The sequence below is a fragment of the Ranitomeya variabilis genome, chromosome 1 (assembly GCF_051348905.1).
Source record: "Ranitomeya variabilis isolate aRanVar5 chromosome 1, aRanVar5.hap1, whole genome shotgun sequence".
Classification (NCBI taxonomy): Eukaryota; Metazoa; Chordata; class Amphibia; order Anura; family Dendrobatidae; genus Ranitomeya; species Ranitomeya variabilis.
Genome location: NC_135232.1, coordinates 977852189 through 977868843, shown reverse-complemented (window position 1 = coordinate 977868843; position 16655 = coordinate 977852189). Strand labels below are relative to the sequence as shown.

Sequence of the window (16655 nt, the reverse complement as noted above, 5' to 3'; positions counted from 1 at the left end):
TTAATTTACCTGGTGCTCGGATTGGAAGCTGGGCCATGCCCACTGCCTTTGAATAGTTCTCCTGAACATTGGGCGTCGCCGATTATAGCTTCTGTCTTGTGCGTTGTTATCTCGGTCTGGAGTGGAGAGCTGGTTGCTGGAGATTCGTTGCTGGTGGTGTATTTTCCTTTGTCTTATTTACTCCTTCCTATATTTGTATTTATTTTGCCCTGTGCACTTATTGTGTATTCCTGAGTGACTGCGGCGTGGTGTATATTTTTTCCGTTATCCTTGTCTGTGCTAACTGTGGGTATTGGTGTATAATCTTTTCACTGGGTGGCGTGCGGTGGTTTCAGCCTAGGGTTGAAACACGAGACAGGGTGAGGTTCGAGGCCTAGACATGCACACCATCAGTGTAAACTCTAGGTAGAGGGTCAATCAGGATTTCCCTAGTCTGAGGGAAATTGCAGGGTCCCGGGTTATTTGCTCTTGCCCACCTAGTCTTCCCGTGACATTATAATTGGCCTTTAAAACAAAAAAAAAAGGGGGTTTCCTTTTTTTTTTTTTTTGTCATGGATCCCATGACTTCCATAACCCGCCAGTTGGAGGCGCTGTCCCTACAGGTCACTGAGTTGAGGGGGGCAGTGCAGCAACAAGGACTAGCAGTATCTACTGTGCAAGCTGGAACGACAGGTAGAGTTGCTGAGCCTAAATTTCCTTTGCCTGAAAAATTTGCTGGGGAACGCAGTAAATTTGTTTCTTTTCGTGAAGCTTGCAAACTATATTTCCGTTTGCGCCCGATCTCCTCGGGTAATGAGGCTCAGCGTGTGGGCCTGGTGTTGTCATTGTTAAGCGGGGATCCCCAAGCATGGGCGTTTTCTTTGCCATCTGATTCTGCTGCATTTGACTCTGTGGAGAGTTTTTTTTCCTTTCTTGGAAATATTTACAATGAGCCTGACAGAATGGCTCTAGCAGAATCTAAGATACGCACTATTCACCAGGGGGAGCGAGTTGCAGAGGATTACTGTTCTGGATTTCGTCACTGGGCGATCGATACACAGTGGAATGATCCAGCGCTGTGGAGTCAGTTTATTCATGGGGTTTCTGGAAGGGTTAAAAAAGCCCTTCTGATGTATGAGACTCCTACTTCTCTAGACTCCGCTATGAGTCTGGTTGTCCGCATTGATCGCCGTTTGCGTCAGGGGGAGCATGAGACATCGCCTATGGGAGAGGGTTTAGGTTCACGTGAGGTTGCTGCAGGTGAGCCCACGGAGCCTATGCAAATCGCAGAGGTGTCACATGTGAAGCGTCGAGCCCCTGAGCTCAGGAAGCAGGGAGCCTGTTTTTACTGTGGTAAAACTGGTCATTTTATTAACATCTGTCCTCTGCTGTCTAAGAAAAATGCAACGGCGGAAAACTTCTAAGCTCAGAGGGTGTGGAAGAGACCAATCTGAGCTTATGTATATCCTCCATGGTGGTTTCTCAATGCATGCTCCCTGATAAGGTTATTGAGCTGCCAATTACTGAATTTGTGGCTGAGGTGAAACTCCACATTGGGGTTTTACATTCCGAGCAGGTTACATGTAAGGTGCTCAGGAATCTTCCTGCTCAGGTGGTTTTGGGTTTTCCATGGTTGTCTATGCACAACCCGGTAATTGACTGGAAAACTCAGGACATAGTTCAGTGGAGCGAGTTCTGCCAGGAGAATTGCCTGAGAAGGGTTGTTCAGAGATGCCACCACATCGTCCCTATGACTTTACTATCAGGTTTAAACCAGGGGCCAAATTGCCTAAAGCAAGGATGTTTAACATCTCCGGTCCGGAGAGACAAGCGTTAAAGGATTACATTGCTGAAAGTTTGAGCAAAGGGCACATCAGGCCTTCATCCTCGCCTGTGGCAGCAGGGTTCTTCTTCATGAAGAAGAAAGATGGCGGATTACGCCCGTGTTTGGATTTCAGGGAGTTGAACCAGATTACGGTTCGTGATCCATATCCTATGCCACTGATACCGGATTTGTTCAACCAGGTGGCAAGTGCTAAGTGGTTTACCAAGCTTGACCTCAGGGGGGCGTACAACCTCATAAGAGTCTGTCAAGGTGATGAGTGGAAGACGGCTTTTAATACCCCTGAGGGTCATTTTGAAAATTTGGTGATGCCATTTGGGTTGACTAACGCACCTGCAGTGTTTCAACATTTCATAAATGATGTGTTCTCGCATGTTTTGGGGAAATTCGTTATCGTGTACCTAGATGACATCCTCATATATTCTTGCGACCGTGATACTCATTTAGATCATGTCAGGCAGGTGTTACAGCTTCTCAGAGAGAATAAGCTATATGCGAAACTGGAGAAATGTGTATTTTCGGTACAGGAGTTGCCTTTCTTGGGCTATATTGTGTCTGCTTCAGGGTTTAAAATGGACGCCGCTAAGGTGCAAGCGGTGTTGCATTGGGAACGGCCTGATAACCTAAAAGCACTTCAGCGGTTCCTTGGGTTTTCTAACTACTATAGGAAGTTTATCAAGGATTTTTCTATCATTGCTAAACCACTAACTGACATGACTAAAAAGGGTACCAATTTCTCCGTTTGGCCTGAGGCTGCTGTGTGCGCATTTGAATCTCTTAAAAACAGGTTTGTTTCGGCTCCCATTCTGGTGCAGCCAGATGTATCGAAACCTTTTGTTGTAGAAGTCGATGCGTCTGAGGTTGGTGTGGGGGCGGTGCTGTCACAAGGCTCATCCTTGAGCGGTTTGCGTCCATGCGCCTATTTTTCCAAGAAACTGTCGCCCGCCAACGTAACTATGATATCGGCAACAGAGAGTTGTTGGCAATCAAATTGGCCTTTGAGGAATGGCGACACTTCTTGGAGGGGTCGGTTCATCAGGTTACTGTTATTACGGACCATAAGAATTTGCTTTATTTGGAGTCTGCCAAGCGTCTGTCTCCCAGGCAGGCTCGCTGGGCATTGTTTTTCACGCAGTTCAACTTTGTTGTCACTTACAGACCTGGTTCTAAAAACACTAAGGTGGATGCTTTGTCCAGGTGTTTTCTGGGGGAGAGCCTCGGGAAGATCCAGTACCCATCCTCCAAAAGGGTGTTGTGGTTTTGGCTCTCACTACCGAGGTTGAGGCTGAGATTGCCGAGGCCCAGGAGGAGGTACCATCTGAGCTTCCCATTAACAAAACGTTTGTACCGCTTCATCTCCGCTTAAAGGTTTTGGCGGAGCATCATGATGCTGTCCTGGCTGGCCATCCAGGGGTTAGGGGTACCTTGGAGTTGGTGTCATGTCGGTTTTGGTGGCCCAAGATCCGACAGGACGTGGTCTCATACGTGTCAGCTTGCACCACGTGCGCCAGGACTAAGACGCCTCGCTCCCGTCCTGTTGGCACACTACTTCCTCTCGAGGTACCTAGTAAGCCATGGATGGAAATCTCCATGGATTTTATCAGTGACTTGCCCTCCTCAGCTGGGAACACGGTCATCTTGGTGATTGTTGATCGGTTTTCAAAAATGTCGCACTTTGTGTCTTTGCCTTCATTGCCTAATGCTAAGACTCTGGCTCAGGTATTTGTGCAGGAGGTGGTCAGACTTCATGGGATTCCGTCTGACATCGTTTCTGATAGGGGGTCTCAGTTTGTGGCAAAATTTTGGAAACCATTTTGTTCACGGCTGGGGATCAAGTTTTCTCATTCTTCGGCGTTTCACCCTCAGTCTAATGGTCAGACCAAGCGTATGAACCAAAATTTGGAACAGTACTTATGCTGCTTTGTTTCGGATAACCAGGAGGAGTGGTCAAAGTTTCTTCCTTTGGCTGAGTTTGCCATCAATAATCACCGCCAGGAGTCGTCTAGGGAGTCTCCTTTTTTTGTGTTTACGGGCTACATCATCAATTTTGTACTTTGAGTCAGAGGGGCTCTTCCGGCGTTCCGGAAGAGGACCAGTTAGGAGCACAATTGTCATCAGTCTGAAGGAGAGTTAAACAGCGCCTGTTGAGTGTGGGTGCTAGGTACAAACGTGTTGCCTCACAGTAGGCATGTGCCAGGTCCGGACCTGAGTGTGGATGACTGGGAGTGGTTATCCACAAAAATCATAAGACTCAAAATACCATCTCTTAAATTGGGTCCACGGTTTTTTGGTCCATTTAGGGTCACCGCCATCATTAACCCAGTAGCGTACCGATTGGAGCTTCCTATGATGTATAAGATACACAACGTGTTCCACAGGTCTCTTTTAAAGAAGGTGGTGGGTTCCGTGGACGCGGCGCCTATGCCACCTCCAGTCTTGGTGGATGGTAATTTGGAATTTGAAGTCTCCAAGGTGGTTGACTCTCGTGTAGTGCGCCGCACTTTACAGTACTTGTGCACTGGCGTGGTTATGGGCCTGAGGAGAGGTCCTGAGTACCAGCCTCGGACATTCATGATCGGCTGGTCAGGTTTTTTCACCGCCGCCATCCGGACAAGCCAGGTCCTATAAGCCGTGAGGGCCCTGGGGTCCCTCGTAGAAGGTGGGGTACTGTCATGTCAGACGTTGTTCAGACCAGGTCGTTCGACAGACAGCGGTAATTCCACTTTTGACCACTATGCGCTCATTGGCGTCGGCTAGATTTTATCTAGCTGGTCCGGGGTTAATTTACCTGGTGCTCGGATTGGAAACTGGGCCATGCCCACTGCCTTTAAATAGTTCTCCTGAACATTGGGCGTCGCCGATTATAGCTTCTGTCTTGTGCATTGTTATCTCGGTCTGGAGTGGTGAGCTAGTAGTTGGAGTATCGTTGCTGGTGGTGTATTTCCCTTTGTCTTATTTACTCCTTCCTATATTTGTATTTTTTTTGCCCTGTGCACTTATTGTGTATTCCTGAGTGACTGCGGCGTGGTGTATATTTTTTCCGTTATCCTTGTCTGTGCTAACTGTGGATATTGGTGTATAATCTTTTCACTGGGTGGCGTGCGGTGGTTTCAGCCTAGGGTTGAAACAGGAGACAGGGTGAGGTTCGAGGCCTAGACATGCACACCATCAGTGTAAACTCTAGGTAGAGGGTCAGTCAGGATTTCCCTAGTCTGAGGGAAATTGCAGGGGCCCGGGTTATTTGCTCTTGCCCACCTAGTCTTCCCATGACAACTATATGCAAACCAAAGAGCGCAGCATCACACATACAGTCATTATGAAAGTGCTGGTGCACTTGAAATTGTTCCAGAAAACGAAATATTTCTCCCAGAAAATTATTGCAATTTCACGTTTATTTTCATTGTGTATATTGGAACAACACAAAAAACAGAGAAAAATAGCGAATTGGATATAATTTCACACAAAACCCCCAAAATGGGCCAGACAAAATTGTTGGCACCATTCCAAAATTATGTGATGGACATTCAAACTCACCTGTGGCAAGTAGCAGATGTGGGAAATATGTAAATCACATCTGAAACCAGATAAAAAGGGGAGTAGTTGACTCGATCTTTGCATTGTGTGTCTATGTGTGCCACAAAGAAAAGAACACAGTACCTACAGTCAAATATGGTGATGTTTCAAAAATGTTTTGAGGTTGTTTTTCTGGGTCTGGCACTGGGTGATTTGACTGTGAGCAAGGCATCATGAAATCTGAAGATTACCAAAGGATTTTGGATCGTAATGTAGTGTCCAGTGTCAGGAAGCTGGGTTTGCATCCTAGATCATGGGTTTTCCAGCAGAACAATTACCCCAAACATACTTCAAGAAACACCCAGAAATGGATGGACACAAAGCGCTGGAGAGTTCTAAAGTGTCCAGCAATGAGTCCAGACCTAAATCGCATTAAACAACTGTGGAGAGATCTTAAAATTGGTGTTGGGAGAAGACATCCTTCCAAGATCAGAGACCTGAAGCAGTTCGCAAAAGAAGAGTGGTCGAAAATTCCAGTTGAGAAATGTAAGAAGCTTGGTGATCGTTATAGGTAGTCTTTGAGGCCAGTCTCACACGTCCAGATAATTCCGGTACCGGAGAAATCGGTACCGGAGTTATCTGTGCCCATGTGTCCATGTGCTCACGTGGCACATCAGTGTGGCACATGTGCGGCAGCCGTATGCCGACCGTGTGCTGACTGAGGACCACACAGACCGTGCAGGAGACTGCGCTACAGTTAAGCGCTGTCCCCTGCTTATGGTGCTGTAGCCAAAATTCATTCCTTCTCCCCAGCAGCGTTCGCTGGAGAGAAGGAATGAAAAATCAAGGTTTTTTAAATTTTTTTGCTAAAAATAAAGTTTGGGGTCACCTCCCGCCTCCCACCCCCCGTGCGCCCACCCTCTTGCAGAGTAATACTCACCCAGCTCCCACGATGCCTCCTCTCAGCGCCGGCAGCTTGTCCTGTGTGAGCGGTCACGTGGTACTGCTCATTACAGTGATGAATATGTGGCTCCACCCCTATGTGTGCTGCCTGAAAAAAAAGGACATCCTAAGGACACATCATATTTATGTGTCCTCATTCACACGTCAGTATTTTGCATCAGTGTTTATAAACAAAAGTTACAAGAGTAACCTACAGAGAGAAACAAATTGAAAGATTGACACCTGTTCAGGGCTTTGGAGACATTCATGGTTTTGGCAAACAAATACTGATGAAATACTGATCAAAAATATTGATGTGTGAATGAGGTCTAAGAGGAATCTTGGGGATTTATAGTAATTCCCATTGCTTTCCTTGCCAATGTCTCACAATCGGTATCTTCTTCATTTTTTAGGTTCCAAACCAATGCTGTTAATAATCTGAGTGTTGCATTTTTAATGTGGAACATTGTGTCTACAGTTCTTTATTTTTCGAATACCGAGGAAAATTTTGACAGTTTACAGGAAGTAATTGATTTTTTGCAACTTAACCAAAATTTCAGCATTAAGGACTTCACCAAAAACCATGGATTTTATATCAATAACAGGACATTATTAAAGTGTAATTTTTTTGGCATTCCATGCTACCCAGAGGTAAAGTTTCTTTCATTTCTTCCAGTAGTTTATAATAAAGGACATATCTTCACGTATACATGATTATTTGCAAAAACTAATTTGCCAATCATAACTTAGCAGTGTAATTTATGACTACCATATTACATTTTGATTCAGAAATAGTCTACACATTAAAGCTGATTTTACAGTGTGAGGGTTAACAAGTAGGGGACAGACAGAAGAGGCATTTCTGGAGCGAGGATCGAATTGAAAAACTCGGACTAAGCATCTGCGCTCCCGACCTGAGCATAACAGCTGCATAGGAATACATTATGCTGCTATGCTCCGGTCAGGAGAGGTGCCGGGCCAGTCCGTGGGATTTTTATCATAGCTGTATCCAGTGTCGAACTGTGATGCCAGGGGCCCACCAGTAACATCAACTCCAGGGCTCCACTTTTCAGCTACATGCAAATGTGATATTATTCTCAATCACAAATTTCTATAGCAATAAAATAGCAATAAAAATAAAGATGCTGCATTTGTCTGTACATAGTGAATCGAGTGAATTGTGCCAAGAACTGCTCATATAAGAGGGTGGTGGCCCACTACTGCAAGGGGCCCACCGGAGGATTCTCCTGTTCTCCTGTGGGCCGGTCCGAGCCTGGCTGTATCTGAGCTCCTGTACTTGGTTTGACAGTCATTCTGTGCTGACAGACTCTATTTAAGGCCGGTGTCACACTTGTGAGTTCAATGCGAGAAACTCGCACCAGTCTCTCGCCTCAATCTCTCGCCTCAATACCCGGCACTGCTGACGGCACTCGGGACCGGAGCATGCGGCTGCATGTATTTCTATGCAGCCACACACTCCTGTCCTGAGTGCCATCAGCAGTGCTGGGTGTTGATGCGAGAGACACACGCAAGTTTCTTGCATTGCACTCGCAAGTGTGACCCGGCCTAAGGCCCCTTCACACATCCGTATAAAACCAGTACTGGAAAAAACAGTACCGGTGTCATCAGTGTTTTTCCAGTATGGATAAAGAAAGAATGAAATTACAAAGCTTCTCTTCTACTAATGTAGCACATACAGCACACAGATGGCACACGGATGACATCCATGTGCTGTAACTCTTTTTCATGGACTCATAGACATATATTGGCCCTTGTCGTCTGTGCTGCTTGAAGAAAATACATACATGTAAATTCTGATTTTTTTGTTAAGCCAGTAAAATAGTAAAAAAAAAAACTATATGTATCTCTGTAATCTTACTTACCTGGATAATCATATTTCCAGGTAATTTTTACTGCACAATTAAGGCTGTTAAATGAAAACCCCAAAAATAATGATGGAATTGTTTTTTTTCTCTTCATCATTTCATCACACTTGGATTTTTTTGGCCATTTTCCATTTCTCCACATTGTAAAATGAATGTTTTCCTTTAAAACTATAACCCATCCTGTAAGAAACAATCAGTCAAAGGGATATGTGGGTGGAAAATTAAAAAGTTATGGCTATTTGAAAAAGATTTAAAAAATTAAACAGCAAAACCAAAAATTGACGGCATCCCCTCCCTATGGGGTTAATTGTGAATACCTACATGCAGTAAGGATACCTCAGGGTGTGTGCACACGTTAAATATCTGCAGCAGACATTTCTGTTAACCTCTGCATGATATGCGCATGATTTTTGTCACACTTTTGCATGCATTTTTTATGAGATTTCTTCTCCATTCATTTGAATGGGTGAAAAATGCTGAAAGAATTGACATGCATACCTGAAACTGCTTACAAATGATAAAAAATAATCAGCATATGCATAAAACGTCAGAAATCTTATTATATTTGCTGGTACAGTAAAATGCTGCATTTTTTTCTAAGCAAAAACATTATGTGTTCACAAGCCCTTACTCAAGTTAATTAATAAATGTATTCCGCAAATAACACACATTATTGCTTAAAGTTCTGTTAAAGAATATGCTGCATTTGTTCTTTATGTTTAAATAGTTTATTTTAATGACTACGTTTCTCATTATTTATTTATTCCCTTTAAGGATTTTAAACATGTTTTCACAGAATATGGAAACTGTTACACTTTTAATCAAGATCCCGCCAAACCATATAAAAGGGTCAGTAGTTCTGGAAGAGGATTAAGTGTACTATTTGATATAAAGCAGGTAATACAATAACTTCAGTAAATGAAGACAAACATCTTTTTACAAATGTCCAGTGTTAAACATTAACCGTAAGCACTTGAGGCAAGCTTTTCCAAATCTGCATAAATATTCCACAGGGAATAGTGTCCTGTGGTGCGAATATAAAATTGCTCACAAGTCAATTAATGCTAAGATATTTTCAGCAAATGTTACCCTTTGCCATGCATAGGTTAAAATCGGTATCAAATTTCCAGCAAGATCCAGACCAAATGATGTGTAATTTTATTTTTGCCCAATTTATGTCCCATGTGGATATATTTCTTAACAGATCAGTGTAAGAAATGCAGTATGCGGATGAAATTTAGTCAAACAAGATCCTCTTTACTGGTAATATACTTATAAATTCTGCAGTGTATTCGCTCCATGTGAATGTATTCCAATAGAGTTGGGCAGATCTTTTCTAATTCTTCAGTTTTGCTTAATTTTTTCAACAAATTCAACAAATTTTGATTTTCTCTCTGCCGCTAATTGCAATACAGAAAAGCCTCTAACTGGCCCAACAATATTTGTATAACACTCTGACTTCCCCTAGAAGTATAGATGGACAAATTTGTTTGGGTGGTATTTAATTCTATTGGAATTTTTAAAAAATCTGCTTTTTGGAGAAAACATTTTTTGGTAATTCGCTGCAGGTAAATTCAGCAATTGAACAGGAGAAGACTGGCAAAAGGTTAAAAAAAACATACTTGCCTCACTGCTCTCCTGTCTGGCTGCCACTTTCTACTGTTTGGTCATTCATGCCTTCATCGTGTCACATCTACAGCTTGCCATTCACTCTAAGTCAGGGCTTCCAGCTATAAGCAGGCCCCAGAGTTCACTGCTCATGCTCTTGCACCTACTTGCAGCAGGAAGTTCTGGCTGTAGGGTCCCAGAGGTCACTGCACAGCAATCTTTGGGGCATGTGTAAGGGGGTGGAGGTGTTGCCCACATTCCCTCTAAAGACATGTATACTGTTGCATTGCGTTATGACATTTGAATGCATAATAAGCTGTATTGATAATGATGGGTTGTTGTCACGGTTCCTTCTCCGGTATCACACAATCAACAGAGCAAGAGAATAGTGAACAATTCCAAGACCTTTATTTAGGCAAAACACGAAAGGTCCATATATACGATCTATCACACAAAGGATTAAATATTCCAGAACACGAATGCAGTTCAGTTACAGAATAAACGTCCAACAATCCAGCACAGAGGATAACAGTCCATATTCCCTTCTTTCTCTCTGACATGCTCTTCACATCCAGGTTCCACACAAGACTGATCTCTGTGTCTCACCTCCCTGATATTTACACTTCTCCCCCCCCTCATTCACAGGCCAGGAGGGGGAAGGTCTCAGGGGCTCATTGTTTCAACAAGCTAGGTCAACATGTCATTAGCATATTAGCAAACAACATTATTCACTGACCCTGTGGAGAGATAACAATACAGAACTGTGGGGAGAATATCAGATGGCAAATAGCAACTCATCCTACAAGATACAGTAACACCATGATAATCAGTAAAATAGAAATATACACAAAATGATACCCACATAGCATATCACCCCATCACAGTTGTGTTCTTCCCAGCACTAGGTAGCCTACAAGGTTAATAGTTGAGACGAGCCCAGAGTAGGAGAGCCTGAAGGGACAGAGGGAGTTTCTTGTCAGGGAGGCCGATAGGGTCTAGATTGCAAGCAAGAGCAGACATTTTGGTCTGACTAAAAGTTGGCCATATCACTGAAGTAACCTGTGCGGGCGCACAGGGGCCTAAGAGTTAAGTGGGCCCATTTGTACCTCCAAAGCAGATGTTATTTTGCATTTTTAGAAGCTCTTGTCCTGCAAAGGGCCCATATATTGTTCTTGCACAGGGGCCCTTTTCTGTCTGTTTCTGCCAGTGGTCTGATTAGTCAGCAGTGCTGCATGAATTGGGTGTCACTAAAGTGAGGCAACAGATAGCGTGATCTAGAGTGGAGACAAGGAAAAGTCTTAGATGGAGTGAGAGATTCTCTTGAGGCGAGGTCTGGGACAGAAAGGCTAGCGGGATGTTGTGGAGTTATCTGACTGTCAACTGATGGAGCAGTGGTGAGAAGGAAAGCAGGATGAAGAGAGAGTGCCCCAGGCGGTAGTTCCAAGGTGTCGGCAAGCAGAGACCTTAAGTAATGGTATATTATATACAGTGGGGGAAAAAAGTCTTTGATCCCATGCTGATTTTGTAAGTTTGCTTACTGAAAAAGACATGAACAGTCTATAATTTTAAGGGTAGGTTAATTTTAACATTGAGATATAGAATATCAGAAATAAAATCCAGAAAATCATATTGTATAAATTATATAAACTTATATAACTGTGTAGCTGTGCCCGCAGCTAAAGAGAAATGAATATTCACTGCGCTGGCAGTGAATATTCATTTCTCTTATAGCGTGCACAGTAGTTACAGCCGCAGCCGCCAGCTTCCAGCATACATCATACTTACCTTCTCTGCGTGCCCTCGCTGCATCTCCTTCCGGTGCCAGTCTTCCAGCCAAGCAATCACGTGTCCCCCGCTCATTAAGGTAATGAATATTCAATCCTCTCCACTCCCATAGGCGTGGAGTAAATATTAATTACTTTAATGAGTGGGGACACATGATCGCTCAGCCGAAAGAGCTGCTGGCGCCGGAATGAGATGCAGCGAGGGCACGCAGGAAATGTAAGTAGGATGTGTTTTTTTATAGGAAGTATGCATACAAGGATTGGGGATAAGGAGCCATGCATGCAAGGACTGAGATAAGGAGCCATGCATACAGAGATGGGGAGCCATGCATACAAGGACGGGAATGAGGAGCCATGGATACAATGACAGCGACGGGGAGCCTACATACAAGGACAGAGACACGGAGCTATGCATATGGGGATGGGGAGCCATGCATACAAGGATGGGGATGGGGAGCCATGCATACCAGGATAGGGATGAGGGGACAATGCATATCCAGCTTATACTCGAGTCAATAAGTTTTCCCAGTTTTTCGTAGAAAAATTAGGTTCCTCGGCTTATACTCGGGTCGACTTATACTCGAGTATGTACGGTATGTGATATTTTTGTTGCTTTTGAGGCCCTCTAAAACTTTGTCCTATAGAATTTTCAGATCCCTTCATATTTTGCCCCATGTTTTTTACTTTACAGCTTTATTACCCCAAAAATTGATATTTGCCTAGCTTTGTGCAAATGTATTGTTAGGTTCATATAGAGATTTTTTGGATTCTGTGTTTTTAATGAACATTTAATAAAGCATGAACTAATTTTTACACATTGTGGACGGATATACCACTCATTTCCCTATCCTTGACATCATGCTTTTAGTATTGCTTTGTAGTATTGTTGATGATTCTGTTACTGTTTCTTTAGAGTAACAGTAGAGGTCCTGTAAAATACTACCAGCTTCGAAGATGTTTCACTTTCACATGGATGTATTCTTCAACTTTCTAGTTGTTATCTATCGTATACAGTATATACCTTTTGGTACGTTGACTACAACGTTTAATACACATCTCTTTATAATTAATATTTATGGTTCTTTTAAACCAGACAGAATTTACTGATGATCCGTCGCTGGGGTACGTGGATGCTGGGATAACATTTGTGATACACTCTCCAAAGATTCCTCCCAGATTTGATGGTTTGGGTCTACACTGTCCTGCAGGGATGCACGCTCACGCTTCTATAAGACATTTGAAGGTATTTACATATTTAAAAGAATGGAAGCTAGAGGCAAATATGGTATATTTTATTATGCAAATAAATGATTCAGAAGACGACTTAACAGCAAGAAGGTTTCCTAAGTGCATGCATAGTCTTTCCTCTAATTAGATTTACATACATAATGTACTATGTTTTTAAAAACAAACAGCGGACCCCACTGAAAGCCAGCAGGCTGTAAAGCCAATAAATGTCATCTTCCAGATATTAGCATAGCTTTGTAGAACATAGTGATGACCCTTAGGGATTCAGATATGTTAAGACAGCTCCTGGTTTCTGTCAAACCTAATTATAAAGCCGGTTTCTGTGGCTAATGCAATACAAGTTCTTCCGCTATTTTCGAAACATTAGATAAATATTTACAAATTACAAACACTCATTTAATTAACCAGTTCATGACTGTCCATGTATGCCTGTTGGTGGCCAGACACATTTTTTAGTTTTATCATGCATGCGCATTTACCAGTTTTAAAACTGTTTCTCTTTGGGATATAAACCCCCTCCCCACCCCCCAGCCATTTTTCCCTTTCATAACCAGACCAAACTTTACAACTCTGACCAGTGTTAATTTATGAGGTATTAACGCTTCAACGGATCCCAGTGATTCTAAGACATTTCTTCATGACATATTGTACTTCATGACAGTAATAAAATTTGTTCAACATGACTTGCGTTTATTTGTGAAAAAATCGGAAATTTGGAGGAAATTTTGAAAATGTCTCAATTTTCAAACTTTGAATTCTTATGCCCTGAAACCAAAGACTTATGTCAGTCAAAATAGTTAATAACTAACATTTACCACATGTCTACTTTACACCTGCATCAATTTTTAAACATACTTTTTTTTTCTTTTTGGAAGTTAGAAAGGTTAAAAGTTGGTCATCAATTTCACATTTTTCCAACAAAATTTACAAAGCCATTTTTCTAAAGACCGCATCACATTTTAAGTGACTTTGGGGGGCCTATATGACAGAAAATAACCAAAACATAAACCTTTCTAAAACCTATATCCCGCAAAATGCTCAAAACTACATTCAAGAAGTTTACTAATTCCTTATGTGCTTTATTCATGAATTAAAGGGAACCTGTCACCCCGGTTTTTCACTCGGAGATAAAAATACCGCTACATAGGGCATGAGCTGTGCTTTACAAAAGTGTATTTTTTTCTACCCTGATTCCCCACCTAAGCTGCCGAAATTACTTACCAAAGTCCCCATTTTCGCTTGTCAATCATGCTGGTCTGGTCATAGGGGCGTGGTGACAAAGCTGTTTCTTCCCCCAGATCTTGCTTAGGTTTCCGTTGGTGGCGTAGTGGTTTGCGACTGCACAGGTGACGAAAAACAGCATGCTCTGCGCTATATCCCTGGTGATCGGTGGGGGCGGCCATCTTCCTGTGGCCGCGCGTGCGCAGTTGGAGCGCTCTGCTGCCCGGGGCTTCAGGAAAATGGCCGCGGTATGCCGCGCGTGCGCAGATGGGGATCGCGGCGGCCATTTTCCTGAAGCAGAGTTCGCATCTCGGCTTCAGGAAAATGGCCGCCGCGATCTCCATCTGCGCACGCGCGGCAGCCTGCGGCCATTTTCCTGAAGCCCCGGGCAGCAGAGCGCTCCAACTGCGCACGCGCGGCCACAGGAAGATGGCCGCCCCCACCGATCACCAGGGATATAGCGCAGAGCGCGCTGTTTTTCGTCACCTGCGCAGTCGCAAACCACTACGCCACCAACAGAAACCTAAGCAAGGTTCACTTTAAAAAGCACAAACATGACCCAAAACCAAATAGGTTATCTTGGTCAGTGAATCATCTGTAAGGCCACTCCTGCCACTACTGGCCATATAGCGATGATATAGCCCACTCCAAAATGGCTGTGCGCTCCATGAAGAGGAGGGGCTAGGTGTTCTATCGAACCAGAAATGTCATGATGATGCGATCCCTGTGTCAGCAGAATTGACATTTCTACAGTTCACTTCGGCTTGTTTGCATTCCAGCAGGAGCGCACACCACATAGACCTAAAGACCGCATGCCTTACCACTTGCTCCACCCACTGGTGAGTGATATGTAACTAATTAGGTCGCAGCAAGTATATAATTTTGTGACTTTGTAATATCTAATAATGGAAGCTCAGTTTTTATTGGACAATTGACTTTCGTATCACCTGTTCCTTATTATAATCACTCTGTGATGGAATATAACCCCTGCCCTATAAACCTCTCCACTGCTTTGCTTAGAGGTAGCAGAGACAGGAGTGGCTCTTATGCATAGCACTTTAGTATATACTCCTACTACACCATGTGTACATGTTCCCTGATGACTCCTCTGCAAGAAACATGTCGGGAAACATGAGCGGCATAAAGACAGAGTGCAGGGCCAACCGATATAGGAATTATCTGTGAGCTGCCCTTGTCAGGGTGGGAGCAAAAGGGGTATCAGACTAGTGCAGATTATATAGGGAAAGATGGGCGCAATACCAGATGCCTTTCCCACGATATCTGCAAAGTACTATCTGAGACACCCCCGATGCCAGACCACCAGCAATCTACCACTAACAGGTGAGGACATTCTACTTTATTTATATTTTGTTTAATTATCATAAACCCACCACTGTGGTCATACTAAATACGTCCATATGAGTCACCAGTGCACCATAGGTTTGGTGGCATCTATATGCTTATTGTATAGTGACTAGTGATGAGCGAGCATGCTCCCTGACGAAGCAACATGTGAAACGTGATCACTCCCTGACGAAGCAACGTGTGAAACGTGATCACTCCCTGACGAAGCAACGTCTGAAACGTGATCACTCCCTGACGAAACAACGTGTGAAACGCGCATTAGAGTGAGGGGCAGCAGTGGCACCACGTGGGAAATGAATCCTGGTTATTATATGGACATATATATTATATCTCTGGAACTCCCTTGCTAGAAATCATTGTATATGACTTGCACTTCCGCACTTTATGGTATATTTTGGAGTTATATGTACCCTATTATATATGCACTTTATTTATTTTTGGTACTACCAGGATTTGATATATATTTATAGCACTTTATTGACTATTTTGATAGATGATGAGATTGTTAACATGAAATATGTGTTTCCCTACTTACCATAACTAGCTGGATGTACATAGTACCTTATTGTGGATTATAAATTAAATTAGATTATGTATGGTGATCTGCTCTCCTTGTTTTTAGATCTGTTATATATGTTTTTTAATCATGATTTTGTGTAAATTTGGATTGGTGTCTTTAATAAAATTATTTACATTATGAAGACAATATGGTTGATTATGTGGTTATTATGGTTTTAGTTGTTCAGGTAGTTTTTTTGGTACAAGATTTTGTTGTCTACTTGAATTTGATTTAATTATATTAGTAATAGGTTATCTATATTTTTGGGCTTAAAGTGCTCGTCTATTATGTTCAAGTCCCTGCTGATGCATGAATCATGGCTGTTAGACAGCCGCAACATATGTGGGGATTGCCTAACAAACAGGCAAACCCTCCATGTGTTGCGGCTGTCTTACTCGAGCACGCCCGAGATGCATGGATAACATGACATCTGAGCACGCTCGCTCATTATTAATAGTGACTCAATTTTCTTTGGGACTCAACTCTGAGATTCATTTATTAGACTGTTTTTATATATATATTGCAGTAAATCTAAAGTACCCTACTTTTTTCATAGAATTTTTTTATTCGACTGATCATAATACTGAAGAATTCCAGTTTGTTCCCGTGTAGCCAATCGCTTGCCTCATATTAAGGTGTAATATACTATTCATCTCTATTTCTATCTATCTGCATGGAGATATTTACAGTCATATGAAAAAGTTTGG

The 16655-nt window shown here is 42.9% G+C and overlaps 1 protein-coding gene across 1 annotated transcript in view; it reads left to right on the top strand.

Annotated features, from left to right (window-relative positions):
* The window catches only part of ASIC5 (acid sensing ion channel subunit family member 5), a 72341-nt gene that overhangs the window by 20549 nt on the left and 35137 nt on the right, over positions 1–16655 (top strand). Inside the window, exons 3-5 of the mRNA XM_077282188.1 lie at positions 6691–6928; positions 8938–9060; positions 12649–12798. Of these exons, the coding sequence (XP_077138303.1) occupies positions 6691–6928; positions 8938–9060; positions 12649–12798 (511 nt within the window). The remainder of the gene's footprint in view (positions 1–6690; positions 6929–8937; positions 9061–12648; positions 12799–16655) is intronic.